General features: G+C 38.7%; 1 protein-coding gene across 3 annotated transcripts in view; it reads right to left on the bottom strand.

Moving 5' to 3' along the window:
* The window catches only part of LOC104598974 (putative histone-arginine methyltransferase CARM1), a 44,539-nt gene that overhangs the window by 3,724 nt on the left and 20,925 nt on the right, over nucleotides 1-19,890 (bottom strand). For 2 of the 3 annotated variants that reach the window (XM_010261307.3, XM_010261308.3), the window contains exons 10-14: nucleotides 18,911-18,994; nucleotides 12,374-12,451; nucleotides 11,867-11,970; nucleotides 11,603-11,775; nucleotides 11,361-11,512 (exon numbers count right to left, since the gene is read on the bottom strand). In XM_010261307.3, coding sequence (XP_010259609.1) covers nucleotides 11,361-11,512; nucleotides 11,603-11,775; nucleotides 11,867-11,970; nucleotides 12,374-12,451; nucleotides 18,911-18,994 — 591 coding nt within the window. Of the gene's footprint in view, nucleotides 1-5,708; nucleotides 6,563-11,360; nucleotides 11,513-11,602; nucleotides 11,776-11,866; nucleotides 11,971-12,373; nucleotides 12,452-18,910; nucleotides 18,995-19,890 lie in introns of those variants that run through there. The other variant, XM_010261306.3, reaches the window with a different exon arrangement.

The raw sequence follows: 19,890 nt of genomic DNA, 5'->3' as shown, positions 1-19,890 counted from the left end.
GGGATGGGTTACAGGACTGGTGGATTGGGCTAACACTTTAAAGAATGAGGTGCAGGAAAAGGAGCCAGTAGGGGTGGGAATCCAGATTCTAGAGTCTTCCTTAGCAGGGCCTAAGAAAACATCATCAAGAAGTTGGAGGAGACTCGAAATACTGTCAAGGTCTGAATCTCTCACAGCTCTTCGTAGACCCAGATTTCAACCAAACCCGGAACTAGAGGAGGAGAGGGTAAGGAAAGAAGAAACTGGCTCATTCTTCAAAACAGATAGAGCATACAAAGAAGGAAACTGATCCTTTAGAGAGGCATTCCCCACCCAAGTTTGTTCCCAGAATTTTATGGAAGTACCTGAATTCCAATCATACCTAATAAAAGGGGAAAAGGCTGGTAAAATATCATGAATGGCTTTCCAAGGCGAAGCGCTTATGGTCCTAGCACGGATTCCAACATCCCATCCGTTAAGTTCCAGCCATGAATGCTTACCACTATTTTAGCCCATAATTTCTCCTTCTCTAGTGGGAATCTCCACAACCATTTCCCTAGAAGAGCCAAATTCCTTTCTCTAATATTTCCAAGCCCTAACCCACCACTGTTTTTACTCCTGGTTACCACCTTCCAACTTACCCTATGGTCCCTCTTCTCCTCACCTGGCTCCCAAAGGAAGTCTCTCATCATCTTTTCCAATCTGTTAGCAACATTTACTGGGATTTTAAACACTAAAAGGAAATAAATGGGTAAATATGCTAGAGTAGCCTTAATCAGTGTCATCTTACCTCCAAGAGAGAGGTAATTCTTTTTCCAAGAGACAAGTCTTTTCTCAAATCTTTCTACCACCGGATTCCAAAAACTCTCCCTCCTTGGATTATCACCCAAAGGTAACCCCAAGTAATTCAATGGTCATCCTGAAACCTCACACCCTAGCTCTTCTGCACTCTCCCTAATCTCTCCCTCCTCCAAGTTCACACCCACAAAAAGTAATATCACCAATTTCATGTTCCTAATATATTCCAAGTTTCCCCCTTCACAAAACAGAATTGTGTCGTCTGCAAACTATAGATGGGTGAGGGTGGTTTCCTCCCTTCCAACTCCCCATCCTCTAATGACACCCCTAGAGTCTACTTTATAAGTCAATCTCCCCAGAACATCAGCAATCAAAGTGAACATGAATGGAGATAGGGGATCCCCTTGTCTTATACCCCTAATCACTGGAAAGAAATCTACCACTATCCCATTCACAAGTATAGAATAATGACAATTCCGAACACAGCCCATAATCCATTTGCACCATCTAGCCCCAAATCCAAAATTGATCATAACTCTCCTTAAAAAATCCCAATCTACCAAATCATATGCCTTTTCCAGATCCAACTTACATACCACACCCTTCTTTCCATCCTTTCTGACATTTTCAACACTCTCATTCGCAATTAGGATTTGATCTGTAATTTGTCTTCCACTCACAAAGGCTCATTGATTTGGTGTAATGATATCAGGCAATACTTCCTTCAATCTCAGAGACAAAACCTTTGCAAGGATTTTGTACAAGCTATTTACCAAACTGATTGGCCTGAAATCCTCTAGATGGGATGTATCTTTCCTTTTCGGAACCAAAGCTAGAAAGGTGGAGTTCACACCCCGGTTAACCACTCCTCTCCTGTGAAATTCCTCAAACACCATCAACAGATCACCTTTCAATGAAACCCAGCAGTCTTGGTAAAAAGCCATTGTGAAACTATCCAAACCTGGAGATTTTGTTCTATCCATAGAGAATACAACCTCCTTAATTTCTTCCAACTCAAACCTTCTTTCCAACCCCCTCCTGTTATATAACCCCTACATCTGGCCAGTCCAAACCTACTAACCACACCCCCTATTCACAGGCCTTCTTAGAATAGATTTAAAATGTCCTACAAGGGCCCCTGCAATCTCCTCTTCCTCCCATTAGCCAAAGAATGAAAGAACCCGGTATTCCTATCTCCCTCTTGCAACCATTTACATCTAGATTTCTGCCTCCAACTTATTTCCTCCTTATGTAGGCAGTCATCTAATTGTCTTCTCAAACCTCTTCTTTGTTCCTTGTCTACCTCTCCAAAATCTCCCCTTTCTTCTTTCTCATCTAAGCTCTCAAGTAGGTCCATCAAAGTTCTCTTCTTTCTTCAAGCCCTCCAAACTCCAATTGATTCCATTCCTTGATCTTTGCTTTCAGAAATTGTAATTTCTTATGGAACCTCATCCCTTCCCATTTCACCCCTGGATTACACTCATTCCACCATTCCCTTACTCTTTCAGTGAAACCAGGATGAGATAACCACATATTTTCAATCCTAAAAGGGGAGGGTCCACCATTCCACCTTTGCACCTTGCTAATCACTATAGGCCAGTGGTCAAAGGTCAATCTTGGAAGAGCTCTAGAATCTAAGTTCCCCCAATGTTCTTCCCAATCCAAAGAGAACAGGAACTATATAACTTGGAGCAAATGGGATTCAATTGGAGATTTGACCAAGTGAATGTTCTGTGGGCTAAAGGTATCTTTCTAAGTTGAAATGTATCCACAAACCAGTTAAACTTCCTCATACTAGTTGTCACCCTTTGATTGGTATTATTGTTTTCCTCCATGAATCTAATCACATTAAAGTCCCCACCCACACACCAAGGACCATCCCAGAGCCCTCTAATATCAGCCATCTCCTCCCATAATTCTTCTCTCTCTCTATAGTCATTTGGTCCATAAACATTTGTGAGCACCCACACAAACCCATCCTCTTGCTGCTTGAACTTCAGTGATACTAAGTATTTTCTAATTAGTTCCTCCAATCCTTCAACTGTATCCCTCTTCCACATTGTCACCATCCCCCCTGAAGCACCTCAAAAGGGAGTAGCCACCCAGCTAATTCCTCTAGCTTTCCAAACACTCCTTGCCCATCTATTATTAAACTCCATTCTCTTGGATTCCTGCATTAAAACAATGTATGGGTCAAACCTCTTTAGTACCTCTTTAATCGTAGCTCATTTCCTCGCACTTCCTATGCCTCTCACATTCCAACTATCTTCATATTCACTCCTTCCTTAGCTCCCTACTTCAACTCACCACTACTTCCCCTTTCCTTCTATCTCCTTTTACCCCAAAACTCTTATCACCTTCCACATCTCTTTTCAGTCTCTCAACTTCACTCAATTTTCTTTTCTTTATTTTGAATTCCTTCTTCTTCTTTTATAGGCCACTCTTCAACCCATTTAAATCTTCCATTCTACATCCTAGCTTCCCCACAAAGTCTGCTATCAGATCTTCTCTGTTAGATCCCTCCACCATTGTTCTGTCTATATATTCCTCTCCATTTCTCCCCACCTCTCCTTCTCCCCTCTAAACTGATCCCTCCCCTGTTCTCTCCTATAAATCCTTCCTCCTCATCATGTTCTGTTCAACTTCACTGAATATTTTTTCAATAATTTCCCATACTTTCACATTCCTATATCTTCCTTCCATCATTTCCTCACAATCCATCAATCCCTTCTCCATAACTTTATAAGACCCACCATCTTGGCTGGCTACACATTCACGATCCGTTGGACTCGGAAAGGGAGCAGAATCTGGCACATAAGACGCAGAAGCAACATTAGTAGCACAAAAAGAATTCACAAGATTACCTGGGTTTGATTGGCAAGTTAGGAAAGTACACAGGACATTATACCCAGCCTTCCTTCCTTGTTCAGAGGATTGGTCTATAACTGTCTCCCTGGGTTGGTTGGGAAGCGTTTTTGTCCTTTGGACAACATGGCTAACTCTCCTCTCTACCCTTGATTCACCCCTTATTAGTATATTCCTGCTCTGCCTCAGGTTCTCCCGTTTATCCCCTTCTTTTGTGCCCCGTACAATCTGTAATCTTGGGAGTGGGTTATTCCGGCTACTCTCTTTATCCCCATTTGCTTCACAAGACCCAAGCTTGCTTCCACCACCTACCAGACCTTCCTGGCCGTCTGGACTAGACATCCATTTCTCCTCCAAGTCCCCCTGAAAAAAATACGCACAGTTCAGCAAACCCATCTCATCCACATCACACCCAGCCTTCGTCCACCTCCTCTCTTTCTTTGTTTCTTTCTCTTGTATACCATGGATTCGGTTTCTCTAAGAAACATTGCATTGAGCTACAATTCTCTAGATTTCCGCGAGGCATCCATTGCAGACCACCCTGTTTTCCTTCTCTCCGCCGCTGCAACTTCTCATCAGCAAAACTCGCGAATGAAGAAGATGATAGACTGAATTTTCGATCTGCCATCGCTACCTATTCCAAACCCTTGCCCCGACCCATGTGAGGCTTTAAGTTATCATGTGGTTCACTTAAAATGCCTTTCGGTTTAATGGTCGACCCGCCCATCATTTTAAGCAGCTCGGACCATGCATTTCGCCTATTCTGTCCTTTAAACTTCTTCGCCACATCAGCAGATGAAAAGTGGCCCGCACATGGGTACTTTACATTACCGCTCGGTTTAGTATTTGGCCCGCCCAACACCGGTTCATAGCATAAGAGAGGTGGCCCGCTTTGACTGAATTCAATTCTATTAAGTTTACATGCTGGTTATTGTGCCAAATGTTGTTTATTGACAAAATAGTACTAATTGAAAAGCCTAGAGTAGAGATAAATGCACATTGCAAAGACAAAATTATAAAGAAATGCTTTAAACTCAAGAGACACCTCAGAAAAATGTGAGAATAAGACAAAGTACATGCACTGCAAATTTAACAATGGGTAGAAATGATAGTACAACCAAGATTCAAAATTTTGATATGTAACGGGCCATATCGAATGTATCGGGGGCTTCCCGATACGCCCCTGCAGGAGGTGTTTTGGGGTTTAACCCGGTTCAGGGGGTAGACAGGCCTTAAACCAACCCCTCTGAACCGGGTTTAAAAAAAAAACTAAAAAAATAGGGGAGCGAGCCCCGATACAGTCCGATGCGCCCCTACCGGTGTATTGAGCTGTATTAAAATTTTGAACCTTAGGTACAACTAAAATCCTTTACCAAGAGACACCTCAAAGAAACCATGGGGTTGAAAAGGATATCCTACATAACTTGAATCTATAATGACTAAATTTTAAATATTTTGTAAGCAATAATAAAAGCTTTGGCCTTATTTGGTAGTAATTCGCACTTTTACTTTTAAGAGTACAAAGCACATAGCAAAAGTACCAACGTACAAAGCACATAGCAAAAGTAAATGTTGGTACTTATACTTTGAAAACCATTTGGATGAAAATTTTTCCAAAACATGTTTTTCAAAGTAAAAGTAAATATTGGTGTTTAGATACAACAATATGTTTTTTTTGTGTGTGTGTGAATACCACGTGGCATCATATATGGATGCAACATGGCACACACACATGTCAATAACATGTGAATGTCATGTGGCATCTAAACATGGGGTCAATGCCATGTGGATGCCATGTTGTAGCATACATGGATGTCACAAGGCATTTGATGTCAATTATAATATATTTCATGTTGGCAGAATAGATGGATGTCAATGATAATATATGCTGCCACATGGCTTATGAATGTTGAGTCAATAACATGTGGATGCTACATCGCAAGATATAAAGATGCCATGTGGCATCTGAAGGTAAGGCAATGATACATGGATGCCACATGGCACACAAATCACTGAATACATTAATGTGCCTATGCTTCCACTTGGCATTCATATATGCTTCCACATTTTTTTTATCAGAAAAAGAGAACTTTATTTGAATTTAGGATTAGATTAAAGTTTTACAGCTTTGTGTATGGGGGATTAATGCTCACACACTAGTACATATTTCTGTCCCACTTTACATTGCAGCCCAAAACAATTGTTGCCTCAAAGCCCCTTGTTTAGCAAGATAATCAGCTAGCCCATTTGCACTCCTAACCCATTTGAATTCAGCCTCTACCTCCTTTGCAACCTTTTCCACTTCCCTTATCACTTGTTTGAAAGTCCACATGGAGTACTTTTATTGTTTTTAGCCCAAGAGATGATCACCTTGAATCCCCTTCAACCTCAATATGCCTCAGTCCTAGCTGCTTAGCTATCTTTAGCCCTTGTAGCAATGCCATTAACTCAGCTTTTAGAGAGTTGCCAATGCCAACCGGTCCAGAGAACAATACTAATATTCTCCTTTCAGAATTTCTGATTATTCCTCCAATACCTTACAGTCCCAGATTTCCAAGAGAGCTTCCATCAAAATTCAATTTAACCATGTTGCCTTCTGGAGGTTTCCATTCCATCCTTACTTTCTCTTTCACTCTTGAGGATTGTGCTACTTTTGTCCAAGATCTTAGAATGTCGGTGACTAAGAAGTCTTGAAAGATAATGCAAAGATTTTACCCAATGAGCTATTTTAACTTTAATGGTGTTGATTACCTCCTCCATTGTTCTACTCTTCTCCAAGAATATTCTGTTATTCCTTTCTTCCCAAATCACCTAACAAATAGTTGCCTTCATAGCTTTCCACATAACCTTCTCTCTTTTCTTTGGTTGGCTCAAGAAGTCTCGGTTGAAAAGTCCTACAACATCTTGAGGGGAAACCCACCTGCAACCAAAGAGAGTACAAAAAAATTCCCAAATGTGATGCACAGAGGAACAAGATAATAATAGATGTACTAGGGACTCACCACTTTCCTTACAAAGGGAGCACATGTGAGGAGAAAGGCAAGCAAAAGGCCTTCTTCTCTGTAACATATCACAAGTATTTACCTTGTCAAGGAAAATTCCCAACAGAAAGCTTGAATTTTTGGGAGGATAGGCTTACTTCAAATTTCTTTCATAGGGAAATCCCCAACTGGGATGCTAGGTGAAGCAATAACACTAAAAAAGGAAAAACACAAGAAGAGGCCATCTAAAGAGCCTTTCCATATTCTGGAATCTTCCAAGGATGGGTCCAAGTGAACTTGTCCTATTAGATCTAACAACTGAACTGAAGAGTCACGTTCATTTTCCCTGAGGCCCCTTCTGAAACCCGGATTCCAATTGACCCCATTTGGACCAGGTGTTCCCAAATTACATACAATTTCCCCTTTAAAATTTGACAAAGTATAGAGGTCAGGAAAAAGATCTTTAAGTGAGATTTCTCCCACCCAAAGGTCTTTCCAGAAATGAACTTTATTGCCCTGACCCACATCAAGTCAAATGGAATTAAGGAAGGTAGGGTAGATTTCATAAATTGCTTTCCAAGGAGACGTTGAAGAAACATGAGGGGCAACTTTTGCATCCCAACCATTTCCATCCAAACCATGAAAACTCTAAATGACTTTGTGCCACAATCTATCACTCTCAAAAAGGAATTTCCACAGCCACTTTCCTAGCAGAGCTGAGTTCCTAAGTGAAAGGTTTCCTATTCCCAAACCCCCCTTGATCCTTGGGCTTTTTAACTTGATCCCAATTAATCAGGTGAACCTTCCTCTCCTCTCTTGGGTCCCAGGGGAAATCTCTCATGTATTTCTCTAAGTTCCCTTGCTACTCTACAGAGTATTCTAAAGGTTGAAAGGAAGTAAATACGGAGGTTCGCCAAAGTGGCTCTAGTCAAGGTTATCCTTCCACCTAGAGAGATATAATTCCTCTTCCACAAAGCTAGCTTCCTAAAAAATCTTTCAATGATTGGTTTCCAAAACCCTTCTAATCTAGGGTTTCCTCATAAAGGTAAACTCTAGTAGCTAATTGGCCAACTTCTAATTTCACACCCCAAAATCTCTGCGAATCTATGGAGTCAGCCCCTCAAAGTTATCCAATAGCAACTTTAGGTTTACCACTCCTTCCTCATCACCTCCCTCACAAGAAAGGATTGTATCATCTACAAAATTGGAGGTAGGTAACAACCACTTGATTCCTACCTATCCTCCACCCTCTAATCAGTCCTTGGAAATCAACTTTCGCCACCATTCTGCTTAACACCTCAGCCACTAGAGTGAAGAGAAAAGGGGATAAGGGGTCTCCTTGCCTAATTTTCTCTCAACCGGAAAGAAATCCTTCACTACATTAATAAGAATTGAGTAATGGACAGAATTTAAACATCCTCTAATCTAAGATCTCCATTTGGTTCCAAAACCCAAGCTTTCTAACGTTTGAAGAATTTCCCAGTTAACCATATCGTAAGCTTTCTCTAGGTCCACTTTACACACCAACCCTTTTCCTCTACCCTTTCTTTTTTCGGCAACACACTCACTAAAATTTGATCCACAATTTACCTTCCTTCCACAAAGGCACCTTGGAAAGGTGAGATGATCGAGGGTAGCACTTTCTTGATCCTTTCTAAGAGAACCTTTGAAATAATTTTGTATACACTCCCAACAAGGCTAATTGGCCTATAATCTTTAGGAGTTTTGGCCTCCCTCTTCGGAATTAAAGTGATAACAGTGGCATTCACCCCTCGAGACACCTCTCTCCTTTGAGAATGAATTCATTGAACACTTCTAGAATATCAGTTTTCAGCCAATCCCGACATTCTTGAAATAAGGCCATTGAAAATCCATCTGGCCTAGGGGCATTAGATCTTTCCATGGAGAAGATTGCATCCTTGATTTCTTCCAAAGTAAAATTCCTTTCAAAAAAAAAAAGAGAATGCTCTTCTGAAAGCCTATCCCCTTCCATTTTTGGTAGCTCTAAAGTCGCCCTGCTTGAATTTGTGAAAATTTCCTTGAAGTGGTTTACAAAGATCCTTGTGATCTCCTAGCTCTCTCTTACTTCCTGACCCCCCCCCCCCCTCCTCCACACTAAGGATTAGATTTTCCTTTCTCCTTCCGTTTGCAATTGCGTGGAAAAACTTAGTGTAACCATCTCCTTCAACAAACCATTAACACCTTGATTTCTATCTCCAACAGATTCCCTCCTTCCTTAATATCTCTTCCAAATCTTGTTTGATTTTCCATCGATCCTCTCTCTCTTCTTCTGATAAAATTCTGATAGCCTCTTTCTTGTCTAGCTCCTCAATCTTCCTCACTATGTTATCTTTTATTTCCTCTACCCTCCCAAAATGCTCTTTATTCCATTCTTTTATTTTCCCTTTTAGCCTCTTTAATTTCCTAGCAAAGCTTAATATTTTCATACTCCCCAAAGGTTTGAGTTCCCACCACCAATCCTTCAATCTGGTCTTAAATGTGTGATCCTTAAACCACATTTTCAAATCTAAATGGAGTAGGGCTGCCCCCTGGAAGTTCCTTTTCAATGGAAATGGGGCATTGATCTGAAATAACCCTAAGTAGCCCTTTCACTACTATTGAGCCCTACAATTCTTCCCAATCAAGAGTAATGAGAAACCTATCCAGTTCGAAACAGGTTGGGGGGCATTGAAAATTTGACCAAGTATAGTCCACCGGTAGCATCAGAGGTTCACTCAATTCAAAGGAATCAATTAAGCTATTAAACTTCCTCATGTTGGTAGTGATTCCTTGATTCGGGTTCTTTGTTTCCCCCGAATATCTGATGACATTGAAATCACCTCCCACACACCATGGTCCCTCCCAAATTCCCCTAATAGCACATAACTCCTCCCGAAAAGCCTCCCTGTCTCTATAGGAGTTAGGACCATATACGTTGGTTACCACCCATTCTCTCCCAATCAATTCCTCCACACATTCCCTTTCCTCATTCCTCCAAATGGTCAAAATCCCTCCTGAGGCTCCCCATGATGGGGCATACGACCATCTTAGGCCCCTGGCTCCCCAAATACTTCTTATCCATCTTCTATTCAGTTCTGATAATATGGTTTCTTGAATCAAGATCATAGCTGGTCTTTCTTTTCTAATAGTATTCTTCATTGCCCTCATCTTTTTGGCACTTCAAAGACCTCTTACATTCCAGCCAATTATCTTCATTTCAACCTTCTTGTGACCCCTTATCAAAAGCTGCCTAGTATTCCCCTCTTTCTTTTCAGGCTCCTCTTTTCCTTCTTCTCATAATTTATTCCACACTTAAGCTTCTCTAACTCGCTTTGCTTTCCTTTCTTCCTCAAATATACCTTACTTCCTTCAATCTTCCTTCCCACTCCTCTTTCCTTCTGACTCTTCTTTATAAGCATTACACGTGTGGTTGGTGCACATGTTTTAGAAAGTATCAAAAACCGACTCCATTCTTTTTGTGTTTTTTTTAATGTTTAGAGAACCAGACCGGACCGGACGATCAAACCGCTTGAACCGTGACTCTGGGCCATGTCTAAAAACCGATGAAAATCGGCTGACCATCCGATTTAACAGGAAAACCGGTCCCGGTTTCATGAAACCGCCTAGGTCACTAAGTAATTGAATTTCTAAAATGAGTGTAACAAGACTTGAACCCGTGACCTCTTATTTTCATATATTGCTTAATTACCACTAATCCACCTCTTTGCTTGTGTTATTTAATGGCTTTTTATTGTATATGTTACTTTATTACACACATATTTTAAAGAAAATGTAAATAAAGAGACTTGAACCTTGGTTGTTTGCTTTAAAAATTAGGGAAATTGCCATCCATCCACCATATTTAAGTATATTAAAAGTTGTAAAATATATTATATATAATATTTATATAACCCATAATATATATACATATATGCCACATCATCACGATTCAACCCCGGTTGAACCAATGACACGTGAACCTCTCCCTTATCCAGCTCTATGACTGGATTGGTTCTCTAAACATTGGTTTTTATACTTCTACTTCGTGCTTTTTAAAAGTAAAAAACATCAAACAAACGCAACCTTGTACTTTCATACTTTCAAAAGTATAAAAAATACTTTGAAAAGTACAACCAAACAGGGCTTTCAGTTATCAGCTAAAATCTAATATTCCAGAAACAAACTTGAACATGGCCTGAGTTAGAGCTAAGAGCTGTATAAGTAAGCCAAGCTAGCTTAGGGCAGTTTCGCTTCGTTTAAGCTTGGCTAGTTGGCTTATTCTTCTTTCTTTTAGTAAAACAATAATTCTGGGCCTCAATTGTTAGGTATACATTAGTAATTGAAGAGGCTTAACAAAATCTTGATTTAAACAGGCTAATACAAGGCTGTGACAAGCCCAAACCTGGCAAATACTTAGTAGGCAAAGTCTCATCTCATCACCATAGGCTCAAAATGAGCCAAAACCAAGCCTGAGACTAATTATTAGTCTAGGATCCCACAACCAGCTTGGCAAAGCTTGACATATTCACAGCCCTAGGTAGGAGTGATGGTAACTAGCAGTGTTGTCTGGCACGTTTTAAAAGGTTACCATTGATGACAAGTACAAGACTAGGGTGATTGCACCCTGGGAGGATTCTGCTTCAAGCCCCATGATGCATATGGCATTCCCAAACCAAACATTTGCAACATATAATGAGAGTTTAATGCCTACAAAGTCACATGTGACAGGAGCCAAACCTGTGCATGACCTAGTTGATGTGGCTGCTGATCTTGGGACCATGTGTATGCCTGTGGTTGTGACATTCGATAATATGGTTCTTTTAGATCAAATTTGCATGAAGAAGTCTGAAGTATTCCTCCTTGATCAGCACCAGCACCATACATTTTAGCTTTTAGAAGTAACTTACATGTTAGTTATTGATGCAACCCTTCATCAATGCCAAAACAGTACAAACAAAGAGCATAACAAATTCTCCAACCTGACATGGTTAGGTATATAGTATAACTCTGAGCATTATGAGCAACCATGTGAAACCGTCCTGTAATTTCTTGGCCAGCCATAACATATATTGGCTGAGAGAGAATGCAACGTAGTTGGTACCAGTGTGTTGTAGGTGAACCAGGAGCAGTGGTAAGCCACCTTTGTACAGTACTGCAGATTAAACCAGTTGGATGATTACAAGAATAAAAAGCACAAAGGAGCTGCAAAAAAAGAGACTTACAAAGAAAGGCTTCATGATTACCTCCCATTAAACAATACATCAAACCAACAGGCAAGCCCATGCACTCTAGTGCCCCCAGAGGCAATGAAACTAAGTGGGATATCAATTTCGTACAGCTCTTCTTCCTACAGAATTGAAGAAAATATGAACAGACATGTATTGAGAAGCAAAAAATTTCCTCTTTGAATATACATGGACAAGACAGCTGTTTTTCTCAAGGGGATAGACAAGGGAAGAGTCAAGAGAAATGTTTGACAGAGGAGGATCTATGCCATTTTTTTAGTAGGGGTGCAGGGGTGGAGTAGGAGTTTGTTCTGAATATGCATGTCTTAGATGAGAATCCGGTAGTGCTTTGAAGGTGCATGGCTAAATGAGAGGTTGGCACTATTCTGAAGAAACATTTTCAGACAAGAAACAAAAGATTCCACAAAGTGACAAAGGGAACACAGAGATTAAAAAACAAAAAAAAAAGAGCCTAAAAGATTCCTTTCAAGTGGAAAGCAGATCTATTCCAAGAGCCAATTATACCTTTACAGAAGTGAAGTCAATTGTGTGGGATATGGCTGGTGATACCAACAACCTTGGATCAAATGCATCCACCACAGGCTGAACAATAAATGAATTAGGAGAAAAATAAAAGATTAAATCAAAATTACAATGATATATGCATCATAACTAGTACAATAACTGCCAGTATTTTTTTTACATGCTCAAAATGAGAAGTCATTGCCACCAAAACAAAGAAGAAAATTGCACAAAAAAGGTTGAACACAAGGAGTAATGTGAAAATGCCTAACCGATAAAAAAAATTAATTGCTCATGTAAGAAAATATGATCATATATATATATATATATATATATATATATATATATATATATATATATATATACTAAATATCAGTGTCAAACATCTGAAAGAAGAAAAAAAATCAGAGTTCAGTGATCAATTCAGTGCTACTGAATGCCACCCAAGCGACTCACCAACTGAACTTTTGATCATTTGTTATTTTTGTAAATCGAAGATTATCTTCTTTGAATGTGATCACTAACAAAACATTATCTTCCCATCTAATTATGCTGTTCAAGGCCATATATACTGTACATTAAATCATGAGTTATAGACCAGATAAGACTTGTATGACTTGGCTCCTTTCCTTCTGCAGTTTAATACAGTACACACATTTGTCAAAAATAAAATAAAGGGGGTGGATGTGCTGGTTGGATTGTTTAGCAAAGACCTAACAACCAAGGAATATTCTGCTTGAAAACTAGTTCAAGGTCCAAAATGGCCCAACACATTCCTCCCACTCTGCTCTATCAATGGGCCAAATTTGAGCTCCAAAACCCTTGCTACATTGTCAGAATAAAGCCTTGTTTTAGGGGAAGTTTAACAATAAGATACTGAAACATTCAATAGTCTATACTAACTGTGGCGAACACTTACAAAAGGTGGGGTACAGGGCTAATGCAGCCTATAGGATTGAATAATTGGGTAATCCTGAGAATCGAGAGCGAGAGAGAGATGGCTAATCCAGAGGGTACCTTATTTGGTTGATGGATCAGATTAGCCATGTCATCTCTCCAGAGGGGAAGAAATATGACAGGCATTGTATGGAATCCCACTATTTGACCCAACTACTAAACCTTTTTCCCAAAATAAAAAACATCCAACACCATATAATGTTAATCAGCATCTTTTGCATTCAGGCCCACAAGAATGAAAACAGAGGTTCAAGCCTGTAAGTGGCCAGTTGGTGCCAAAAATGTGAATTGTTAGGTCTGTATCTAGTCTAACCCCCTCCCAAGACCCTGGTTGTCCAGGACTGTCATTGGTAATGGCCCTTTAGCAACTTTTGCATTAAGGACCAATCCACCTTATCAGATAAGAGAGAATATGGAGACGACCTCTAACCTTAGTTAGAGATGATGGAACATCCAAGTACAGTTGCAACAAATATTATTCCAATGAACTGTGCCTCCCAAGTTCACTTCCACCAGTATTGCAAGGAAGCAAAGGTGTTTGGCAATCCTAAGACCATTCAAGAAATAGGCACCTCCATCAAATGCAACAAGTCCCCCCCATGTGACCCACTAAAGACCAAAATGATGCAGCATTGGTAGTGACACAGATCAAAGGCAACATTACAACATAGACATGAACACCAAGGTAGTTTCTGATGCTCAAATTGCAAACCTTAAATGGTAGCATTTTTATTGGTATCTTTAATTTCGTTGGTAAGAGAAAAAGTAAAAATGTACAGAAACCATACTGCCCCAAGGGGTGACCACAGTCACCTCAACCAATTCCATCTCCTTCTTGATGTGGCAAGCCCTTCCCTTTAATGTTAATGGTGCTTTCACCAGAAAGAAAAGAAAACAAGAAGGATAAAGGAAGTGACATCGAAGGAAGGAAAATCAACAACAGGTAGAACCAAACTACACAAAACCACCTAGGAATGGTGTCTCTCCAGACCAAAAACAGAACAGAAAAGTCTCACCACAAAAGGAAGAAGAAACCCTTTGTTTTGAGCACAAGTTGCAGAAAAAATTTTGGCAAGCTTTCATTAATTCTAAAATGAGGAATAATGCCTTTTGTAGTGGTGGATGTGTTTGCTTCTGGGGCAAAACCTTAGCCTGAAAAGCAAGACAGCATCTAATAGTATGTTCTCCATAAGAAACTGTCAAGTGGTGGCAAATCCACATATTCTTTTTCTTCAATTAAGCTAGTAAGAGACTGTGGACTTGTGGGTTTGGGCCTACATGTGTAGTCATTGTAGGGCTGCAAGTTGGGTTGCCAGATTTTTAAAAAAAAAATCACCTACACAGGGTTCAGGCCCATTGGAAATTTAACAAATTCCTAAACCCAACCCATCCCAAGTTGCATCCCTAACATTAAGGCCTGCAGACATGACCACATCAAGCCTTCATCCTCAAAAGATACACCACCAAGCCAAAATGTGCCATTTCCAAAAGATTTCCCATCAGGTCGGATCTTGAACACCCCTTGGGCCCCCTCTTCACCCAAAAAAAAGGTAGGATAGGCTCAATACTACAAGGCATTCATGCAAGGTGAGAGGAATGGAGCACACCAATCAGACCATTCCTAGACCACCATAACTAATGCCTCTCATCTCCTTCAAAATTAATATCTATAGGCAAGAAGACAAGGATACACTCTAATGACATCTAAAGAGGAAGATTTTTTTTCAAATACACATGAATTATCAACAACATCATTCATCATCTATAGTCAAGAAAGCAAGGATACACTCTAATGACATCAAAAGAGGAAGATTTTTATTCAAATACAAACAAATTATCAACAACATCAGTCATCCTTCTTCCAAAACCTACAGATCTAGGGGTGGAGGTTGACAGTGAGTCACGAGTGATAATTAGATAAATGCTAAAAGGGGGAGAAGGAGCTTAGTATCTTTGGAATATCATTAGAGAGGCATTGGTTTTCTTTTTCCTTTTTGGCATCAAGGTAAATATCATGTCTCATCAGATACCAGAATAAGCCAATAAACCAGCTGATTCTTTTTCCATACATAGGCAATGTATTAGAGCCAATATACTTCAAATTGTTTGTTTATGGTGTAATAGAAGGTTGGCTTCTCACCCTGTGGCTTTTCTGCCATCTTCCCTTATTGTGACTTATTGTGCATGGTCATAGACACAGGAATCAGAATTCAAAATGTTTCCAAGAGTACTTGGGCACCTGACGGTATGAAAAATGAACTTGGGAACACATCCAAATTAGTATTTACCATTAAAAATTCCATGTATTACAAATCCTGTTATCATATACATGTGATGCAGAAATGGAAGCAAAGAAAGAATCCATGGAGGATTAAGTCAGCTTTCCAATTCCTATATCAATTTCCGAATTTTTGGGTTTAGTATATTGGTACTGTTTCAGTTTTTTATTTATTTCAGTGTCTTAATAACATAGTCTATATCTTAGAATTTTATTTATGTTATTAAATTGAGTCTATAAATAGTCATTGTAATTGGAGTTCAAGAAAAGTCGATTGGAAGAAATAAAGTTTGGTTTAGTGAATTCTTGGTTGTTACTAGAAATTTCTCTTATTTCTTCTAAGCAATTTGTTTCTTTGTTGTATATCCTAGCAGCAAGAGTTCACCTCTTTCTTGCTAATTTCTTACTCATTCCTTGTTAAACAGAAAGCATTATACTTGCTTTCCATCCATATTCTTCGTCTTTAATCATCCACAGCCCCTCATTCACCCCACAAAGCCCACCACCAGATCTTAAATTACTAGGACCCCTACTGCAGCCTACATCACATACACAAGGTTGCATGAGTAAATCTAGAGGTTTATTTTTTAGGGTAAAAGACTTAAACATACCCTGAGTTTTCATAAATTAAATTAAACATCACCCTGAGTTTTTCGAATAGACTTAAATATACCTTATGGGCCGACCCCGTTAGACTTAAATATACCCTTCATTAGTAAAAGTTTCATTTAGTTTATATGTAACGTTATCTCGCCCGTTTAAAACTTGAAAACCCCTATTTTTCCATTCTTTCTTGAATTGAAGCAGATCATTTGTACCAGAGATGCCACCAAAATGCTCCAACACTGGTTTGTTTCCTCCTCTGCCGTTCTTGCAATGCTGTTGATGGTGTCCCATTGAATTGAAGGAATTATCTTACAATGAATCATGATCGACTAAACATTTTACATATGAAATTATAGTTTCTGCAGATTCTGATCTGACATAAAAAAAGGCCTCATTTCTGGTGATTGGTGCTACTTTGAAATTTTGCCTAGAAGGCAAAGCAACCAGCATTTATCCATGGTTTTATTCGTTTGGAAGTATAAGTTTGAAGGCTTTGAACATGTTATTTGCTTTTAGTGCATTCTTCATCCTTGTCTAACGACAGTGAAACAATGCTGAAAAAGTGTTAAAATTCCAAGCTAACTCTTCTTCAGATGAGAAATCTATGGTGTGTACTTGTATGACCCAAACACCTTCAGAATTTTGATAAATGAGCTATTCAGATTAGGAGGCATCAGCCTTCCACCACCAAAGGAATAAAAACTGGGTTTCTTTTCTCCCAGTTTTCTTTTCCGGAGAAATAAAAACTGGGTCTCAAGTCTCTACTGTATCCATTTTGATTTCATATATTAACTGAGGACAAAAAAGTCTTTCTACTGCATACATTTAACACACTAGGAAGAAGGTATATTTAAGTCCAATCTAAAACCTCAGGGTATGTTTAAGTCAATTACCAAAAACTCAGGGTATGTATAAGTCTTATACCATTATTTTTATTACCTAGAAAGTAGAAACAAAGATGAAATTGATCTTGAGTATTATTCTAATCTAAGGGTTTATTTTTATTACCTAAAAAGTAGAAACCAGGACGGAATTGATCTTCAATGCTATTTAAAATTCAGAACTAAGTGGAGGAGGCATTGGATACTCTGAAATAGAACGAGATAGAACGAGAAAATTTTGATTTGATTTGTTTAGTTTATGAGAATATGGAAGGATTAGAAAATTACAAAAATGACACTATTCATTTTGAACAATAAAGATTGATTAGTCCAAGTGTGACAAGTTTCCCAACAGGCCTTACAAGGAACTTTAGGAACTCTGATTAGTTGCTCGATCAATGAGTTACATTCATGCGCCATCAGTGCTAATATTGGCATGTTTAGGGTAATAGAAGAAATACCTAAGTATTCTTCTACTCTAAGGCATTATTTTTTTTTCTTTTGCTTCCAAAAAGGAATTGAGAAACACCCATGGTAACCATAAAAGTCAACGAAATTAGTAATTTTATACATGAATGTTTCGAGCAATATACTAAAGAAGAAAAGATTGCCAATATTGGCATATATTAGATATTATTTTATGTTAAATGAACAAGGAAAAAGAGGAAACTCATATGTACAAGTGTCCCTTTGCCTAATGCATGTACACCAAGGAGCCACTGACACTTTGCCTATTTAGGAAAGTCTATGTAACACTGTTGTAATGGCTGCATTTCTCTCTTGATTAATTCAAAGGGAGGGGGAATATGGTTTACCAACTACCAAAAAGATGACCATACAATTAACTGGAATCTCCTCATCCTAGATGCTAAACCAGTATTAAGCACTTCAAGTGATGAAAACCAATCTCAGTAACTACTTGTAGAGAGCACAATGTTCATGAAAGAGGTGCACAACAGACTCCCCAATCCACTTTTTCTTGCACGTGAGTGGGAATCAGTTTCTGTGCTCAGATCTACCATATGTAGGGAGCATCACTCTTATGATCAAAAAAGGAAAACCCTCAAAGAAAAAAAAAAAAAAGAAAAGCAAACATCCATTGGACATGTATAATGTCATGCTATTCCTTTGTGTGTGCTCTAAAGCATTGTTTCTTCTTCTGTAATGAATGCTTGGATCCACTGGACACATATTATGTCATGCTACTCCTTGTCAGAAAAACTCCCACATCAAGCGCATTCATCTGGTACACCCCTGACAAGGTGCATTTAAGTTTCTTAATATGATCCACGTATAGAAAACACATTTTTGCTGAACAGAATCAAATCAATATCCCCCCCCCCACAACAAAACATGCATTCTTGGCTTCATCGAGCATGATAATATATTTGCTTCAGGTTAAATATGCAATTGATGGTAACAATAAAGGGGCAAATACAAAAGTACAAAAACCAAAAGATATAGAGGCGTCAAAGATATTGGAGACAAACAAGCAAAATATAAATATCCTACTTAGAAGTGTGACTATTAGCAAGTACAAACTATATTCATGATGCATCTTCGGTAATTCAATTTTTTAGATGGTCAAGCAATGGCTGGATGAACTGTGCAATATATAACCTTGAAAGCTTATGGTATAACATTAATAAAGACCATGTTAAAGCCTATAAGATTTCCAGTTGATACTTGAGATATTCAACTCATCATATATACATGGATAGAATTGCAAAATGGTGTCACAACCAGTTGCTTATTAAGGTTCATGATTGAAAACAGAAATGACACCAATATATTTCAGAGAAAAGCAATCATGCGTACCTGAGAAAAATATCCTTGAAATGCAGATCCATACAAGGAAGTGAGATCAACGCCAAAGTAGTTCTGCTGCTGCCAAAAGAGGGCCTAGACACCCCAAAGGAAAAACATACGGAGGACCAAGGGTTAGAGTAAGATGTGAGGAAACAATATAAAAAAAAAAAAAAAAAAAAAAAAAAAAAAAAAACATGTGAACCTTTTGGAAGAAACCAAAGTTGCAAATATTAAGAAGCAAAATTTACAAATGAAACTACACAAACAAGCTGTACAGATAAGAACTCCCACAGGCAACTAATCCATAGTGAAAGTTACAATATCACTCTATACCATACTCACTGAGCTCACATCTGCTGCAACCATGATTGCTGCAAATTTCCAACTGCTCAATAAAACACTGACACAATCCCCATTTTTCAAAATTTAAAACACTGGGGGTGATCTTTTTTTTCTTGTATGACTAGTTTATCCATGTTGGGAGGTATCAACATTTTTTCTGCAACCAAACCGTGCAGCTTCATATTCATGAAAACACATAAATGTGAAGACTGAAGACACTGGAAAGACAATACTTCTTTCATCTTAACTAGAAATCATCAACCAGGTTAACTAAATGTCAAAGAAAACTAAATAACCAAAGTTTAGTTCCGGAAAATATTCCTATACTTTTTTCCAGTGTCAACCATATATATCAAAATCATATTAACCCAAAGTTCAATAAGAAAAAGCAATATTAATAATATATTACTTAATCAACTCAAATTTACACTCAGCCGATAAACAATCAATAAACAGGACATCACAAGGCAAAAACTACTTCCATAGGCACTTTTTTATGGGTAAATGAGAACCTTTGTTCATTATGGAGAAGAATAATTATAATTTAAAATGAAGCTTGCCTAGCAACCCTCTTTTTAGGCCAGCAACTGGTATCTAACCCTTTGTTTACATGTTACATTCCTTGTTCATAATTGACCCTAAAACAT

This window comes from Nelumbo nucifera, chromosome 3 (genome assembly GCF_055504915.1).
Source record: "Nelumbo nucifera cultivar China Antique chromosome 3, China Antique-T2T, whole genome shotgun sequence".
Taxonomy (NCBI): Eukaryota; Viridiplantae; Streptophyta; class Magnoliopsida; order Proteales; family Nelumbonaceae; genus Nelumbo; species Nelumbo nucifera.
The sequence above is the reverse complement of the archived record's forward strand: the minus strand, read 5'-3'. Positions and strand labels throughout refer to the sequence as shown.